The 20,065-nt window shown below is 37.2% G+C and overlaps 1 protein-coding gene across 1 annotated transcript; it reads left to right on the forward strand.

The window, feature by feature from the left end:
- Positions 1–1,156: 1,156 nt before the first annotated feature.
- Positions 1,157–8,818, forward strand: tesmin (testis expressed metallothionein like protein). The gene is made up of 8 exons (XM_032550289.1): positions 1,157–1,216; positions 1,842–1,965; positions 2,634–2,662; positions 2,769–2,854; positions 5,801–5,903; positions 6,555–6,683; positions 7,630–7,733; positions 8,323–8,818. Exons 1-8 carry the CDS (start codon positions 1,157–1,159, stop codon positions 8,504–8,506), a joined length of 819 nt encoding a protein of 272 aa, XP_032406180.1. The 3' UTR covers positions 8,507–8,818.
- Positions 8,819–20,065: the final 11,247 nt, after the last annotated feature.

Consider the following 20,065-nt stretch of genomic DNA (forward strand, 5'->3'; position numbering starts at 1 on the left):
TGAACATAATGATACTGGTGGCAGCATCATAATAAGGTTGTAGGTTTTTTAGACGGAAACAGTTTTTTTTTTAAGGTAGATGAAATAATGAATATTTTAAAATCAGTTCTTAAATTAAACTTTCAGGTGGCAACTAGAAGGTTTTTCAATGAGTCTAATCATATGTCAAAAATAAATAGACATTGCTTCATCAGAAGAAAATGTAACTTTTGGAAGGACCAAAAGGCAAATAAATCTGGTTAGGTCATTTGGAGAGGACTTAAGATGAGAGATGTCATGCAATGTGGCAGATTTGGAAAACTTCTATGAGATTTATTGGGCAAATAGTATAGACCACAAGAAATTAAATGGTGAAGTTCAATCAAAGGTTGCTCAAAACAAGTATTAATTAAGGGTGGCCACATTTTGTAAAAACTGATGCTTACAATTTTGTTTTTCAGTGACCGTATACACATCATATTACAGATGGAGAAAAAATGGGAGATTATTCCTTATGGTCTAATATTTTACTTTGCAAGGACTTTGCTTTTTACCAGGGGTGTGTTTGCTTTTAAGATCTACTGTATAAGAATCTCTGAATATACTTCTAAACTGCCCAAGTTGTATTCATCTCAGATTGGAGTACCCATATCAGGCCATGCCGTGTCAGCTGACCTACCAAAACTACCACATGGAAACCCAGATGAACCAGAACCAACTCCCTGCTGAGTATGTCCTCATTCACCCCTCTCTACCAACATAGCTTCTCTAAAGACATGCAGTCCTACAACTGTCCAACTTGAGCTACAGTTTATTTTTAGTGTATATTGAGCAAACCTGGTTGTGGGCATTTAAACAATATACACTATTGTGATGTGTGGGCTCTGCAGCCTTAATACACCATTGTTTGAGTAGTGCTGTGGTTGGAATTTAATGGTGACTTAAGTTACTCTGATCTCTCCAGTCCTGGTCCTTCCTACAGCAGCCACCTCGACTCAGCCTCTGCCATTTGGTCGAATAAGGAACCAGTTTTCTCCAATGTAAGGGTTAGTTCAAACATTCAGAATCAAGTAATGACCTAACAGATTTAATCAGATTGCATACATCTGTTTCCAAGTTTCCAAGAGTGTGAGGTTTCCCTGTGCTTATTCAGGTGGATTTATACAATCCTGTACCCATGGAAAATCTGCAGTTTCAGCAGCAACCTACTGAAGTTGCATCTCACATCACTCAGACTGTAAGTGCAGCTAATTATTTTCAATTCGGTGGGCAAAAGTGTATCTGCAAACATTATCACACACAGATCAGTGGATTTCTGTGTCTAAAAGTATATATGTACAATTTAAAATTAAAACAGACAGATAGAAACTTTATTTCAGACTCCAGGCCAAACTAAAACAAAAAGAACAAAATAAACAACCAAATAAATTGACATCTGCTGTCATCTAAAGATTAGATAAAATTTGATATAAAATGACATTAAAGGTAATAACTAGACTGTACCAGTGTTTCCACAGCTGTGAATGGTATCATGTAGAGCTCAACTATGGGTTTTAAAGTCATGATACTTTTATGTTCAGGTTCATTTAAAATATATATAAATTTAAACCTCCCGCAGTCTTATCAAAACATCAAAGTCAAAGTAAAAAGTTCCTTTAAGTAAAAAATTTTTCACTTTTAAATTAATTCAGCACAAAAAAGTAAGTTGTCATTACTAAACCAAAAGGATTAAGTGAGATTTATGTAAATAAGTCCATTACATGAATTACAGCCTAAATAAACTTTTTAGAGTGTACAATATTCCCACATAGAGCCAGGGGCCAGGATTAAAGTAGTAAAGATAACCTCTTTTTAATTGTCAGGTGATGTATGACGTCGTTGGAGGTGGACAAGTAGTGCTAGTTACTCCCCCCGAGGCAGGACCCACATATCTGTCCCTGGATTCTGCAGAAACACATCAACACAATAAAATGGTCCCAGGTGAAGGTTAGGAGGAACTGAAACAACAGAGATTATAAAACTGCTTCAGGTTTCTTCCTAGACGTTTTTACATACACTAGCAGCACTACAACACTCAGACTTTTTTAACATGCTGGAACTGGCCTAACATTATGAACTAATGCTGCCACACCTATCGTCATACATTTAAACATAATAAAATGCCTATCCTATTTCATTTCTAGCAGCTGTACTTGATTTGTTTTCCTTCACATAGCTTACTTCATGTATCCTTTGTGATAAGGTTTTTACTGCAAAACAAACAGGCTGGAATGATCCAAGTCAGATAGTACCAATTATACAACCAATAAATAACATAGCTTAGAATGTGCATCTCCTTAATGTATCAAAGAGCAACCAGTAGAAAAAAAGAATCATATTAGTGCCAGTATTGGTTCTGAATGGAGGATCGTAAGGTAACAAGAACAGAGACTACAATCCTAACCTGGTATGTTTGGATTGCAAGTCAGGATTGTAGTTTGGGTGAGGCAGAGAAAAACGGCCAGACTCAGTCATTTCAAAGGTGCAGGTGCACCTAGACACGTATATTAAAGGGGAACATCTAATCTCTTAATTTGACTAAAAGTGTTAACTAAAAAGAATGGCTTATGAATTTTGAAGTAGATAGTCTCATAACTCGTCATTGTTTTTAACAGTTGCCAATGTGCTGGAGACTACCAAACAGGTAAGAGAAGATTTCTGTGCTGCATACTGTGCCATTTTGAACTTATTTGTCTTTAATAGTTAGTTATTTTTCATATCCATTTATTCAGTGATGTATTTATCCTCAGCATCCTGAAAACCATCAGACAGCTTGTTCTCTGTATGAGTGCAGAGTTCAGACAACCAGCATCCAGCCTCAGGCCTCTCTGCAGAGGTAAGATTTATGGCTGTTAAAGGTTTTTTGAAATAATGATCATGAAAATAACAATAAAATTACTGTTTTTCTATAACTATTTTTGCTATATTATATCTCTACATTATATATAGAAATTTTTATAAAAAAAGTTAATGAATGAACAGTAAAAAATTGTGACCAAGTAATGTTTAATGCATCTGTTGAGATAATTCATATGTTTAATTAGTTTTTAAGTTACAAATCTAATCATTCTTTTTGATTTTGGAAAATGACATTAAACATGTGCAAACCTGAATATATTAGACCAATATTTATAAAAGAACTTTAAATCAACAATATGTTTCCTGTTTTGCCTGCAGCTCTATTTTACCTGATTAACAGGCGCTGTTGGTCTTAAATAATTTACAATATATTTAAAGTATTGCATTAATAAGCTTTCAACAAAAAAGAAAAAATTAAATGGTTTAATTCAATATTCTGCCTCCAATTATTAGTATAATCTGGCTATAATTTAGTATTTTGTGCGCTGTTTTTGAATAATTTTAATTCTACGTTTAATTGCTCATGAAGTTAGATGGAACATGCGTTACCATGTGTGTCTATACATTCCCTGAATCTTATAATTGTGTCTCTTCGCTGCACAGGAAGCGCCTGTTTAAAAAGATTTTAAAAAACAGTTTTCTTGTCTGTGTGTTTCAACAAAAATACTACTCATAAAATCAAGTTTTCTGAGATATTTCCAGCCATGAAGGCAGAAACTGAACTGAACCCATTACTCCTACTAAGTGAAGACCATTTAAAAAATATATAGACAGTTGGACAGCATTATAAGCAAAAAGGACAAAAATCATCTAAAAATTAATGTTTCCAACTGGAAAATGAAAAAGAAAACTCTTAAAAAATTCAGCACTTGTCATATAACAAGCTGTAAGTTTTAGATATCACAGAATTAACTCTAATATAGCAATTAACATAATTAATGTGAGCAGTTATTCTAGTCTAGCATCTAAATTCAGTTAAACTCATGCTATTGTTTTACCGTTTATTTTACGAACAGGACGACTGTATATCAAAGACATTTTTACATTATCAAGTTGTGGAAAGCATTCTTTTTTCATCTTTATTTAATGTGATGCATTATGTGTTTAGCATGATCCAATGTTAAACTTGGTAACGTTAGCTTAGCACCAGTTGTTTCCATTTCTGCCTCAAAAAGCCCAAACTAACTCTACTATTGTAAACTTTCTATCCTGGTAACAACTCTTTAATAAGCCTGACTAAGTCAAATCAAATTTTATTTATGTAGCACATTTACAACGTCAGTTGACCAAAGTGGTAAAACAAAAACTATTTTATTAAGTTTGGTAAAAATAATAAGAAAATCATAAAATATCAAAAATATGAATAAAAACTAATGCATACTTAATTTCAGTTGCAGCTATATTTCTCAAAAAACTTCAGTGAAGTACAATTTTTTGTTGTTGTTGTTGTTTAACTGGTGTTGAAGATAGTTGTGTCCCTGGCCTTAAACTGGACTTAAACTGATCAACTGACTAAGAGATGTTAGCAGACAAAGGGAAATTGTTCCACAGGCTGGGTGCCGCCACAGAGAAGGCTCCGTCCCCTCTAGTCTTTACTGGGCTTTAGGGACAACCAATAAAAGCTGGTCGGTTGACCTTAGGTTTCTGGGTGGAGTGTAGGACTACAAGAGTTCACTTAAGATAGGCCCATAGAGTTTAGACACAAAAACAATCAATAAAACCTTAAATTATACCTGAGAAGCAATAGGAAGCCAAGGAAGGGTTTGCAAAAGGAGGTTCATGCCTCCTTATTTTCTTCAACAGACTGACTGCAGCATTTTGTATGCTCTGCAGTTGCTGCAGGGAGCTCTGGTCCAGCAATAAATACAAAGAGTTACCATAATCTAAACATGGTGTAATAAATGCATGGAATACATACAGTAAATGCCCTTTCAAAATCTCAAAATCGGGCAGAGGAAGATAAGATCTTATTTTATCAAGATCAAAGCCAGTTTCTGGAAGACACTGGCTTTGATAATAATTCTAATATGCTTATCAAATGTAAACATATAATCAACCATAACACCCAGATTTTTCACTGGCATGTCCAAGCACGGGATTGCATTAACTGAACACCAGAATCTCAGTTTTTTCCTTATTTAGGTTTTTTTTTTAAATTGCTTTCGGCTATGCCTGTACATCCCTAAGACAATCCTGTATGTACAGCAGACTGGCTGTCAGTTACAGATAGATAGATTTGAATCTCTCCTGTAAAACAATAAAAAGAAACTTTGTGCTTTAAAAAACACAAACATCTATTTTCAACAGAGGACTGAGCCTGGCTTCACATTGATGCCGATTTAAAACTGGCTTAAGTTGACTTTCATCCTTTACCCCTGTAGACCGGTTGGAGCTTTGATGGAGTTGAGATCCAAGAAGCCCTGCCACTGTACAAGATCCAGGTGCCTCAAACTGTGAGTCAACCATCTTACATCATTGTCTTCACCTCTAAAATAGCTGAAAGCTATTAACTTTTATCTAATCACTTACCCCTACTCTAACACTCTTTGTTTGAGCTGAAAATGTTGTTTGTGATTCATGTCTTAAACAATTATTATTCTCAGTTATTCAGGTGTGAAAAATATTTTCTCCAGGTTGCGCCAGGCTATATCGGAAATTTATGTTAGTATTACACTTAAATCCTGATCCTAAACCTAAGTTTTACCATTACCAGTACATACAGTACCTAACCCTGGCCTAACTTAAACTCAGTTCACACTTTAGTCCTAAAACTCACCCCTAGCCCATATGCAGCAGTTCTTATGGAGCCAGAAAAAGAAGCAGAAAAATGGTCCTTACAATGTATCAAATACAAGACCACACACACATGGGCACAGCATAAAGGGATTTGGTGTGATTTATTTGGTGTTTTTATCTCTTTCAGCTACTGTGAGTGTTTCGCCAATGGAGTGATGTGCAGCAACTGTGACTGCTCTAACTGCCACAACAATGAAGAGCATGAAATGAAGCGTCGTGAAGCAATCAAGGTATGACAACCCAAGTTCTCTTAATCATGGATTTATTTGTAAGACTAGAGTAACTAGAGTATGCTACATCAGTAGTGTCAAAGTATTTAAACACGATGTGCTAATTGCAGATTGCTGGCAATGTAAAATACCATATATCATTCTAATCATTTGTTATGGCTTGTTAACACAAATAGTTAATCAGCCAATACCACAGCGACCACTCAATATGTATACGTGTCGTCGTAAAGATGTCTTGCTGAATTTCAAAGTGAGCATCAGGTTGGGGAAGAAACAAGATTTACATAATTCTGACTCTGAGATGATTGCTGATGCGCTGACCCAACTTTTGAATACAGTTACTGTTCTAACAGACTAGCAAATGATCAACCTGAACTGTGAAGAACAATCTCTGAAATTTACACAAGATGGTTAGACAAAGAGAAAATTTCAGTAAGCAGCAGCTGACATCATAAACAATGTGTTGTTTATGTGAAAGGTCAGAGAAAAAGCAGCAGACTAGCCTGAGAAGAGCTGTTACGGGAGGCAAGTGGTTGTCTCCCAAGTTATTGACTTCAGGGGGCGGGGGGCAACCACTGGTCATTCTGATTGGAAGTGCTTGAAACTTAAACATTTTTCTCTTGAATTTTATCTTGTTTTCTGGTTTTGCAGCTACGTAACCCCAATGCCTTCAAGTCTAAGCTTGTTGATTGGAAGACAGGAAAGGCCAAAAGTTGGAACAACAAAGGCTGTAACTGTAAACGTTCAGGATGCCTGAAGAACTACTGTGAATGCTATGAGGTAACTCCAGCACACACACAGCACATCCCAGGGTCAAAGAAGTCTGTTTTGATGATGTAACTCCATTAATAACTTTTTTGTCCACATTCTTCTGTTGTTCTTCTATTTGTATTTGTCTAATTCACATTTTCTCACAAATTCTTGTCTACTTTGATTAACTAAGTAATTATATCACAAACACCTCTTTTCTTAGAGAGTCAACTAGCTTATTTATAAGGTGCCGGAAATTCCACAACTTGATAGTGGGGGAAACAAAATCAAAGTGCAATTCAACAGAATTCAATTTAATAAAATATGACAAGCAAAGGCAAACTGAAGAAAATTTGTTGTTTATATCCAAATAAACAAAAATTTTTTGATAATAGCTTTTAGTTTGTTAAATGGTTTTATTCAAAGTGCTGCATCAAAATAATCCAAAAATGTGCGAATCTTGTGTCAAATTAACCTAAAATTAGACACTGACTGTAAGTTCTGAAATCAAGCAGCATCTCACTCAGTAAGGTAATTGTTTAGGAATATTAGTAGATAAACATGGTGTTGCTACACCATGCTGAACTGATGAACATGTATGATGAATATTTTTTGTAGGCACGGAACGGTTACCAGTTTTCAGGGTAAAAACATTGTGTATAGTTAAATTCTTTGAAGCAGCATTTTCAATGAGCGCTTTAAAGAATTACATCTTTAAATAAATGAACCATCTTCTCTCCTACAATCAGGTGGAATATGTTTCATTTCAAGTATTTCTGTAGGAAAAGTTGTTGCCAGAAAGAAAAACATGTCCCTTTAGTTTGTGGTTTTTAACAATTAACCTTGAAGAACAATTTCTGTTAGATCTGTGGTTTTGCTTATTTTCCACACTTTGATAACACTGAAAAGCATGATAAATATAAGCACGTTATACGTGGAGTGAAACTGACGTATCACATTCTTATTTCATTTGCAGGCTAACATCCAGTGTACTTCCAGCTGCAAATGTATTGGCTGTTTGAACCATACAAACAACTCTCAAGTGGGTGCCAAGGGGGAAGAGGGGAAAGTGAGGAACAGGTGAGTCTGTCAAGTTTAACTTGGAACATTTTGTGACTAGTTTTAATCTCAAAGGTTGAAATTTCCTGAGTATTTTTGTGTATAAACTTATTATGTGTATACTGTATACCTGCATTGAGCTACAGCTTTAAAGATGGAACTCACCTAATGTAACTCCTGTTTGAAATTTAACAGGTATTTTGGAGCAATTTACAATAGGCCTTTAATAATGTTTGGTCATTCTGATTGGATAATCAGCTTTCTGCAATGCAACAATGAAAACATGCACATTATGTCATGTAATGTCTATCACATTCAAGTTTACAAAAATAAACTAAGTACTTTTTACTCAGATAAACCAGTTAAAATTATTCTTTCATACTGATTGTATTTTGTTTTTCACAAATAATCTGCATGATGTATGGTGTGTTTACTTGCTGTTTTACAGCCCATCGGGAACACACTGCATTTAAACAAATAAATCAGAAATGTACCACTCCTTTATGATATTGCTAATAGTTACCCATGTGTAATACAATAAATGAAACATAAAAGTAAATCTTTATTTTAACTGATGTATATAGCCCCCCGTTTGTATGTGTGTTCTCAGATGTTCTCAGTCAGTGTTGACCGCTGAATGGGTGGAGACTGTATGCGGATGTTTGCTGACTAAGGCAAGTGAGGCTGAGAAGGAGAACAAGTCACACACCATGGCTCAGCATTTGGTCCTGGCAGAGTTCGGACATCATCTCTCAGAAATTGTCAAAGCCATGTTCGACTACTGTCCACAGTAACACTTTCCCTATGAAGGACCAGAAAATCTCTGGAGCCCTGTGGTGAACTGAAAAGCTGGGCAGCATCTGCTTTAGCTACACAATTAGCATGTTTGAATGTTCTACAGGCTGTTCGTTGTTTTAAAATGTTTCCTGACATTTTGTGAAACTTTGATGAATTCTTTAGTTTGTTATATAACCCAATATAAAGTTTCCTTCTCATTTATTTTTAATTTGTTGTAGTTGTATTTATAACAAAAACAATATGTTAGATATATGGTCCTATTTAATGGATCAGCACTTAGCATTCATCAGCATAACACAATAAACCAATGTAGCATTATACACGTTTTAATCTTTATTGTTCAGCTCACATTGTCATGTAAACATTGTAACTTTTTAATTTTTAAAATCAGTTTTTAGGTTTGCCTTGATAATTGACAAATATCAGGCAAATGAAATAAAATACTACACATTGCTTTTCAACCATTTGAAATCAATTGAGTATTTTCTAAAAAGTCTTTGGGACTGCTATTTTTAAGACAATTGTATACCTTTATGTAAAACACAATTTCTATATAGAGACATATAGTCACAGTCTCAACAACACTTCACCTGCCAGGCAAATACGAAGCTCCAGGGCAGTGGTGCTGTGAGAGTCAACGTCACAAAACTGTCACGTTGAAAGCTCTTAGGAGCATAAGTGTACATGGATCAATAGATCTATCTTCAATAGATCTCATGGTCTGCTGAAGAAATCTGTGGACGCTTATTTACCTGGGTTACTTTAGCCTGGCTTGACAAAGCTGCACCTGAGCCTGGTTTAGTCTTTGTGAAACCAGGATGAACTGATGGCGTTATGTCAGCCTGGCTTTATCTCTGATCCTGGATTTCATAATCCTACTTTTGTGAAACAGTCCTTTGGTCATTTCTCTGAGTTTTCTTTTGACTCGCATCCATCTCATATATGTAACTGCTGTTATCAAAACCAGACCTTGTCCTACGCTATTTTTTTCATCCAGAGGTTCTGGGTTCTCGGCTGTTGAGAAACAATTGTTTCATTGAGGTGTGGCCTGTGTTGAGGTTTTAAATTTTACCCAATTTCTAACATTTGCTAGGAATTTACTAGGAATCATACTGAAAATTGCCTGCGCTGTAAACAAACAACCTCCACTGAAAAGTGCAGTTCTAAATGAGGCAGCTGGTTAGTTGAATATTTGGAAGCGTGACAAACACGGGCTGAACAACTTTGCTGCCATTGATAAAACTACAGGCAGACTAAACCAGCGCAGAAAGCAGACATCATCATTAACAACTACTCCTTCTCTCTGCTGATTGGCCTGGTAGGAAATCTGCTGGAGAGAATTAGAGAGAATTGGAGAAAGCCCACAGTGTGCTGTAAAAAAAAAGTTTTTTTTCCAAGAGGGGTTGTACAGGGTTCCACATACATACAGGGATCCAGAAACAACTTCCATATGCAGACCCATCGGTGGCAAAACTGTGGTTGACACATCCACAGGAATTTAAATCAAGGGAAAAATATTTCTTTGTGTAAAACTGTTGTGTCTTTGAAACTTTTCAAAGCTAAGCCAATTTCAATTTCCTATGTAAATGTTACTATGACAACAGTAAAATCTTTGTATCTGACCTAGTCCTTTAAAATAAGAACTGGTTCTTACTGGTTCTGACTCGCCTGGATAAGCCAATGTAAAATATAATTTAAAAATGACTGATGAAGTCTGTGGGATCAAATAGTTATGTAAGTATGAACACAAACAGAAATAAAAAGAGCGCTAACTAAAAACCTATTATTTTCCTAGGATGACATAACTTACACTTGCAGAACTCAAACAGAGGAAGACTATCGACGTGCAGATTATTGCCATGACGTCAGCCTGTTTTTGTGCTGCTTTTTTACCTTTGAGTAAACAGGAGTCCTGCCAGGTCCCATGGGGAGCAGGATCGAATCCGTTCCTGCTTCCAGCGCTCCTTATGGAGGATATAAGCGGCCTGGAACATTGCTCTGATCCACAAACACATGCTGTGACTTGGCCACTTGTTCTTGCTACAGCAGATATGGTGAGTGCAGTTTAGTGTTTCTTTATTGCAAAGCTTTTTCTAAAAGTAAAAATATCTAAATCTGAATATTTTAAGTGTCCGCAGGTGACTTTATTTCAGAGTATGTAAAATTGACAATGTAATTAAAGAAACTGGTTTAAGATTGACTTTGTACTCTCTTATAAATAATTAAAGTAATCTTCATTCTCCAATATTAATTAAAAAATTAAGTATTGTTTGTAGTTTGACTATAGATTTGTTGAAATTTTATTTATTTATTTAAACTCTTTCATACTTTTAAGACACTTTTTAAAAATGAAAACTAAAAATGTCTACAATTTGATGTGCTTTTTGACAAGGATGAAAGTCATATCAGTAGTATGATAAGAAAAAAATATTTATGGACTTTGTTGTTGGTGTGCCACCCTAATATTATCAATGCAAGCATGTGAAATGGTGAAAGGCTATGATAATTAGTGCACCAACTAGAAACTGTTTATTGACTGTGTTTAGATAGTAAGGTAACTAATTCACAACTGTATTTTACAGATCCTCAAATCAATATGGATCCTCAGGCTAATAAAACAAGCATGAAGGAGGCATTTATTTATGAATTCAAAAGCAGAATAAAAGTTTAAAAAATCCATAACATTTTTTCCCCCCCAAAGAATCCATTATATGTTTTTCTAATTACAATTTTTTCTCATTTTATTTCTGCATGTTTTCAATATAAAAATTTTTGCACTTTGATTGTGGTAATATGCCAATTTAAATCTTTCAGTAGAAAAAGGTCAAACATGTTATGTGGTCGAATTAGATAGAACAATGAAATGTTTGGGAAATTACCTGGAATTCCACCCATCAGTCATCTGGACATATTTTACATACAAAGTTTATATTTGTATTTTAGTTGTCTTCTATACTGCATCATTCATTTAGCAAGATCTTCATGGTGCTATGGTCTTTCCTTTTAGAGCCAAGAGAATTTGGTGCATCATCTGTTGATTCCCTGTTTTTATACTCTTGTGATGCATTCTTGTTCCTCTGCAGAACAAGTCACAATATAAATTTCTTACAGTGCTTTTAGACCAAATTTACCAGAGGGATCAGAGTGGGTCAGTGTTTTTTTAATGGAGGCATAGTTTAGACTTAGACTTACGTGTTTTGGTAGTATAAAATAACAGGGACGGCTGGTACAAGTGGGCTAGTAGGGCTAAGCCCTCCCTGACATTTACAATAAAGTTGTTAAAATAAACAACTTAAAAATAACTATCTAAAAATAAATACATTTTATAAATAATGTATCACATTTTGTTAAATTTTCAACAAACCTGGTGTCAAACTACCTGGGGAAAATCCCGGGGTCTTTCCGAAGCGCTAACTTCTGACAGCCCCATTCAGTGTTACTGTCTGTCACGGCTCAGAATGATTGAAGGGCGTCTAGCCTCAGTTTGCGGCTCCTTGGGGCTAAGTTTGGTCAGCCCAGGACCAGCCCGCGGCCACAGGATTCATCCAATCAGGATGGACTTTCCTTGAGCTCAAGCTTCAGGTCTGGGGACAGGACCGTCTACAGTACAGCCCGAGCTAACTTGAAGAGCGGCATCAGAATGGCTAAGTCTGACTACAGGAGGAGGACAGAAAGCTACCTTGACAGCAACAACAGCAGGCAGGTGTGGCAGGGAATCCAGCATCTCACCAACTACAGGACCAACCTCGCAGCTGCGGAAGGCGACGCCACGCTGGCAGAGGAGCTGAACCTCTTCTTTGCCCGCTTTGAGGTGAAGCCAACAGAGGCAGCCACACTACACCAAGCGACCCACAACACCACACTCCTCGTTGTAGAGGAGCACGAGGTGAGGCTCACACTGCGGGCTGTCAACCCAAGGAAGGCTGCTGGACCTGATGGCGTCCCTGGACGTGTCCTGAAAGACTGTGCCGATCAGCTGGCTGGAGTCTTCACCAGGATCTTCAACCAGTCCCTAGCCCTGTCTACAGTCCCATCCTGCCTGAAATCTTCCACCATAGTCCCCATACCCAAGAAACCTCACATCTCTTGCCTCAACGACTACTGGCCAGTGGCACTAACCCCTGTGGTGACGAAGTGTTTTGAAAAACTGGTCCGGGGTCACATCACAGCACTTCTCCCTCCTGGCTTTGACCACCACCAGTTCGCCTACAGAGCCAACAGATCCACAGAGGACGCTGTGATCACGGCCCTCCATGCTGCTCTGTCACATCTGGAGCAGCAGGGGAGCTATGTGCGGATGCTCTTTGTAGACTACAGCTCTGCTTTTAATACCATCCTCCCTCACAGACTGGTGGACAAATTGGGGGACCTGGGTCTCCCTCACTCCACCTGCATGTGGATTCTGAGCTTCCTGACCAACCGACAGCAGAGAGTTAGGGTGGGAAAACATACATCCACTGCCCTCAGCCTTAGTACTGGCTCTCCACAGGGCTGTGTGCTGAGCCCCCTGCTCTATTGTCTGTACACATACGACTGCACCTCTGCCCACCACAGCAACACCATCATCAAGTTTGCTGATGACACCACAGTGGTGGGGCTCATCTCAGGAGGCGACGAGTCCGCCTACAGGGGTGAGGTGAGGCGGCTGTTGCAGTGGTGCAGGGAGAACAATCTGCTCCTCAACAACTCAAAGACAAAAGAACTCATAATAGATTACAGGAGGAATAAAACGGACATTACACCACTAACCATTGGGGGAAAATGTGTGGAGAGGGTAGCTGATTTCTGTTTCCTGGGGGTCCACATTGAGCAGGGCCTCACATGGAACACGAACACCTTCGAGCTGATAAAAAAGGCCCAGCAAAGACTGTACTTCCTGAGGGTTCTCAGGAGGAACAACATCAAGGAGAAGCTGCTGGTGTCCTTCTACAAGTGCTCCATAGAGAACATACTGACTTACTGTATCTGCGTATGGTATAACAGCAGCACTACGGCTCAAAGGAAAGCTCTCCAAAGGGTTATGAATACAGCCCAAAAAATCACTGGCTGCCCTCTCCCCTCACTGGAGGACCTGCACAGCGACCGCTGTCTAAGAAAAGCACAACACATCACAAAGGACACTTCTTACCCCGGACATTCTCTGTTCACACTGCTGCCTTCAGGCAGAAGATACAGAGCAACCAGAACAAGAACCAACCGTCTCAGAGACAGTTTTTACCCGATAGCAATAACAAAACTAAATGCAATCAAAAACAACCATTAATCATCATGAATGATGTATGTGAGAATGTGGCTGTTCTTATTTATTTGTTTTTTTTTTTACCAGTTATTTGTTAATTCTTACATTGTGTGTGAATTGTGAGACAGTTATTTTTTGTTTTTAAGCATATGCACTGACTGATGGCACCTTTTAAATTTTGTTGTTCTTGTGACAATGACAATAAAGATTTATCTCTATCTCTATCTCTAAGTGTGTGTAGGCGTGGTTTGGCGTAGGCTGAGTAGGTGCTATGGTGAGCAATATTAGCATAAAGGAGGTGGATTATTTAACCTTTTTGCGTCCCAGAAAAGTCGTTGGAGTGAGTTTCTCTTTAAAGACATATTGTAGCTTGTTTCATTTTATCAGTGTGATTGTGTCCAGTGTTAGGGAATTAATTTGGACAACTCCAGAGGCTCTATGTAATTGGTCTCTGGTATGTTTCCATGGTTGTTTTTTATGGTTGTTTATAGCAGGTTTTTTCCTTATTTTTCAAATTGGATGGGTCTCATTGCCCACCCTTCAAATATTACCACCAGCCTCCACTGTAAAATAATATAAAGTGACAAAAGAATGAAACAACCATTCAAGAACTTCCAGGTTCCAGACCCGTAATCTAGCAAACAAAATCTGTGACCCAATCTCAACGGTATGATTGTAGATGACGTCAGACATCTGAGACGTCAAATTGAAAAGGCTTAGCTCATTGGCTGGATGGAGCTAGTCGAACCAACCATACGTCATTTACTCATAATGCATAGCAAAGTAAACAACCTTGCGACGTCTGTGTGACTATGTTTTATTTAAATGTACAAAAACCAAATAGCCTACAGTATTATTACTGTATTGTTTTACATGTAAAATTAATATTTCTCAAATAAGGTCTATTGTTATAACCTTATAACAATAATCCCTTTAATTTCCTACTAGGTACCAAAACTGTTGCTGCACAATAGAAAAGTGGTGTAGCCATGTCCAATTTTAATTTCACCAGACAAACTCATGCTGGACACAACTTAATAGTACTTCATGAGACTGATTGTACCAAAAAAAAAAGGTTTAGTGTCATAATGTTTAATCTAACAGTGTTTGTATGGATGTTTCTTTTCTGATCTGCCAAACAGAAACATTTTGTTATAATAAGAAATTGTACAATATAAAATACCACAATACTGAACTCTACCCAGTTTGGTGGCAGTTTGTGGTGGCGTTTCCTGGGAATTTTTGTACAGTTCAAATCAAAGACCAAGGAGGATTACAGATATGGTGAGGACAGAGATATGGTGTGAGAAGAATGGTAAAATGGTAAATGGACTGTACTTATATAGGCCATTGTATAGCGTTTATCATGGCCAGAGGCCACAAAGTGCTTCACACTACATTCACCCATTCAAGCACACATTCACACCTAATGGTTTGAGCTACTGCATTGTAGTCAAAAGCTGCCCTGGGGCAGAGTGACAGAAGCCAGCCTGCTATGCACTGGCACCACCTGGCCAGTGGGTGGCACCACCACCAGCAGACAAGTTGAGTGAAGTGTCTTGTGAGAGGAATCAAGGGCCTTCTCATTTACTTTATATCTGAAACACTTCAATCTTTTATTACCTAACTCCCCTGGCACATGTACCCTCCAAAATAACTTTTTTGCTTTTGTTTACTCTTGTTCCAGAAGACAAAAGTCACAGTTATCTGGACATGCAGCTTGCTGATCTCTCTGACTGTAGAGTCCTACCATGCTCAGAAGGTAAAATTCTCCAGCTGTGACACCTACTGGCAGGTTTCTGTAACACCATCCTCTCTTACCAGTAAAATATTATCTTTTCAGCTCAATATTCACTGGGGTCCTCAGTCCATGATGTACTTGAAGGGCAAGTGTGAGTGCAGATAAACTAACATTACACACCAATATCACAGTCATAATCATTTTAAATTAAATATGGTTGTCGTTACAATGCAGAACAGATGTGTTTTGACTGTTTAATGTTTAATGTTCCACGTTTAGGACAGTACAACATCTGCATGCTCTGCCTCCCATGCTACCATCCAGCATCACGCAAACCAACCATGTGACCTCCATCAAGTTCTGCTCAGACATACTGCTGTGTCATCAAAACATTCTGTTTCTCTGCTGATCTCCATGCACCGTTTTGGCTGCACAGCTCTTCAGTTAGCCCCTCTGGTCCATGATCCATGTTAAAGGGACTTCTAATTAAATACCCAAATTCATATTACCATTACTGCTTTTTATGCAGAGCAAACTACATACTAGTTAGGCATTTTCTGTATCTTTCATTTGGTACTTCACCCTTTGGGTCATTTCTGTGTTCTTGTGTGAACTTACTGGAGCATTGGTTCCTGAAGGTCAATTTTGGTCCATTTAGTGATGTAACAAATTTAAAGGCAACTTCTTATCACGACAAGGAACTTCATAAGACAAACACCTAGTTTTTTCAAAGATGTATATAATCAACTCAATCCATTAATCCGAAGTACAAACATTCCTATTTGATCGTAGCTAACATATAGGGCAAATTCAGTTTATATTCTCAGTTTCTAAAGTTGTTATTGGAAGCACATTTGATTGCATTTAGTCAATGTCTCAGCAGCAATTCCTCAGACTGAGTAAGCATAAAACAACATTAAAAAGGAACTTGCTTGACAATTTCTTATCTGTTTTAATGTCTCTATTATAAGAGAAAATCTGCTAAATCTAATGTAATATATATTATTATTTTTGTTCTTAGATGGGAAAAGGTTTGTTTTGGAGGACAGCACCAGTGTTTTGAAGCAGAGTCTTCAGGGCTTCAGTGGACTGCTCCAAGGTACAGTAACACCTCCACTGTCTCATTTGGTTATTTCTTGTATTATAAATAACCATCTCACAATTATTAGTGAGCTTATTTGTAGAAGATTTTACCGTGAGAACATTTTATTATTATTTTTTTTAAAATATAGCCATATTGTATTTGAAGAACATAGAATAAAAAACAACTATGGCAAGCCAACAACAATCAAAGGAGAGACCAAGAGAAACTACTCTTCCTCTCCAGACAGTTAGAAAATAAATAATGCAAATATGATCAGGCAGTCCAAAGTTTAGGAGTTTCTCCTTTGTCTTCACTCTGACTATTAGTTTGCTAGGAAACTTCTTTTAAGTTGATCAAACTGCCATCATTTAAATATTTCTCTGCTCCAGGTTATGGAGCAGAGAAATATTTCAAATATTTCCGTTTGATTCAGACAATAATGATGCCAAGCCCAAAGTAATCTTTGTTTAATTGTTAACTGATAACCATTAGTATCAATACAAACTAAAAGGAATATGTTTCATAACTGTATACATTCAGACACTACATGAATATGATGTAGATTACTATATTTAGTGTCGTATCCAATTCATTTCAGAATGAAAATTATTTGACGATAAACTGAAGTAATACTGAAGGACAGGAGTGTGTTATATGATTATTAATTCCAACAGATCAAATGATATTACTGTTTCAAATCATTGTGTCATTATGCACATCAAAAAGCAGTTCCCTGTTCCTTTGAACAAGTTGCAAATTCTCAAAGTAATTATGAAGATGACAAGCTTGATTTGTTTCCTCGGGAGGAAGTTGTCTTCTCTGCTGTTTCCTGCATTTTCAATTGCCATTATCATGCTGATCAAAATGTATTTATTACTTTGTTGAATAGTCTTGACCTCCACAATATCTAAACATAAATTCATTGTATAAGTCTTAACATGCAAAATCCTTGAATAAGTTGTGATAATATGCCAAGCATATTTCTATGCATTTCTATTAGACATTTTTTCTAAATCTGTCCTGAACTGGTAACTTTCTCCCAGACGAATCCTGAGTTTCTCTACCGTAGGTAAATATGTGAAGCATTAGATCAACCAATGATCATCCAGTTTTCTGAAATAACTCAAATGTGCTTCCCATCAACTGGCACGTACATAGTGCAATTAGCCAGAACACAACACAATGTTACATTTCTGACAATGGAAGGACAAGGATCAGGACAGGGTCAGCAGCCAGAGAGAAGAAGAGAAAGAGGAGTGAAGATGAAGACATAATGTCAGCTTTCATCGCTCCTACATCATCAGACAAGAGTTTGTGACCTACAACAAGATGCAGATGGAGTTCCTCTCACCCTACTCCTCATTCCTGAACCCTATTGAGACATTTTTCTCAGCATGGAGATAGAAAGTAACTGGAGACTGCGCTGTAACTCCTACAGCACCGCATGTGTTGTTTTTTCTGAAACACCACATTTTCTATGTTTTCATTTTGTCATGATGTGTGAGGGTTGTAGTGGATCCACGTGCAGGGAGGCCGAGGCATAGGTACCAGTGACCCTCCCGACCCCAATAGGGACAAGGGTGAACAAAAAATGGATGGATGGATGGATAAAAACATACAAAAACCACAGCGAGCCAGGGGAGAACAAAAATCATAATCTACAGAGAAAGAACCAGCAAGGAGACATGGGGAATACATGGGGTAAACTGGGAAATAACAGGGAAACAGTGGGAAAATAAGGGGAGGAATAAGCAAGGAGTAACTAAGAATGAGTTACTGGGGAGGATGATTACAGAACAAGGACCAGATGGCTGATTGGAAACGGGTTGCAGGTGTGGGGAGGAGAGAGCAGAAAGCAGGCTGAGGAGAGAGAGGTAGAGTAGACAGAGGACAAGGACATAAATCTAACACTAAAAAATAACAAGACCTAAGAAACATAATTAAACTAGAGTAATTAGTTTAATTACTCGAACACACAAGACACAAAAAATCAACATAATAAAGTAGAATCACTAAGAAAGGACCAAATTCAAACAACCCAAGATCCTGACACATTTCTACTTTTTGTTTTTTTCTTTGTGCTCTCATTTCCTTCCTGTATCACAACGACATGGTCTGTCAACACATCACAGTAACAGTATTAATGTAAATCTTGTCCAGTCTCTTACTATTGATCTCCCACAATTACTATCTACAATACCTGTCATCAAAACTTTAGCCATGGTTTACAACAGAACATCCCTCCATATCACACTGTTACATTGACAAATGACTAATAAATCTGACTGTCTTATCCGAACACAATGAAACAAGGACTTGTCTTTCTGAGGGCTTGACATGTTCACTGACAGATTTTTACTTTTGATAGATTTTAAGAAAGAAACAGAATTTTGCAGGTAATCCAGGCAATTTTACTGATTTTATGAACTGTTTTTAGAAATTCACTCATTACATCCCTGCTTCCATCATTTGATAGTTGCAGTTTTAAAGAGTATCAGGACAGGGTCAGCAGCCAGAGAGAAGAAGAGAAAGAGGAGTGAAGATGAAGACATAATGTCAGCTTTCATCGCTCCTACATCATCAGACAAGAGTTTGTGACCTACAACAAGATGCAGATGGAGTTCCTCTCACCCTACTCCTCATTCCTGAACCCTATTGAGACATTTTTCTCAGACCATGTCGTTGTCTGTAATGTTTTCTGGGGTTATTAAACCATAGTTTAGCTGGTTTGGTTTTTATTCTGTTCTTTGGTTTTGTAAAAGTGTATGAAAGGCATCAAACGTTTTAAAATCTTATCCAGGTTGACAACATGTTAAACAGGTTTTGAGTGTCTAAACTTTTTAAGCTATGTTTCTAGTCACAGCTACACTAGAATATTGTCCATATCCGATGTGTGTTGTATTTTGCAGGTATCCAGATGCTCCAGTCATTGGAACTGAAAGAAAACCCAAAAATTCTGAGTTTGGAGAAAATCTTCATCCAGAATCTCCAGGAGAGATGAGTCACTCTGCCTTACTTTACATCCCAGCACTAATAAAGAGCTTCTTCGTCAGCCTTTTTAAATGAAAGCTTTGGGTTTGTCAGTAACCGGTTGTGTGATTTCTGTTGGTTTTCATGTATCAGATTTAATTTTATCTTGTTGTAAAATGAAAAACTCTGTTAATAAAAATTAGAGAATGGTGTCGATATTTCTTTTTCCATCTGCTATATTTTCTGCGGTGGTGAAACAATCTGTTTGGCTTGGCTATGAATTAATAATTATGAATTATTATTATATATAACAATTATTAACAAAATTACTGTTGAATTATTAGTTGCAGAATTAGTTTGCAAATATATGAAAAACATACATTTTCCAATCTCAATTTTTTATTTTCATACGTAAGAAGTAAGAAAGACCATGCCATAAGTTTTTCATCTTTAAATGTTGTCTTTTTTTAAATGTTGGCAACAGTGGAGTGACTATTACTAACCACACACACAGAGATGTG

This window comes from Xiphophorus hellerii, chromosome 2 (assembly GCF_003331165.1).
Source record: "Xiphophorus hellerii strain 12219 chromosome 2, Xiphophorus_hellerii-4.1, whole genome shotgun sequence".
Classification (NCBI taxonomy): Eukaryota; Metazoa; Chordata; class Actinopteri; order Cyprinodontiformes; family Poeciliidae; genus Xiphophorus; species Xiphophorus hellerii.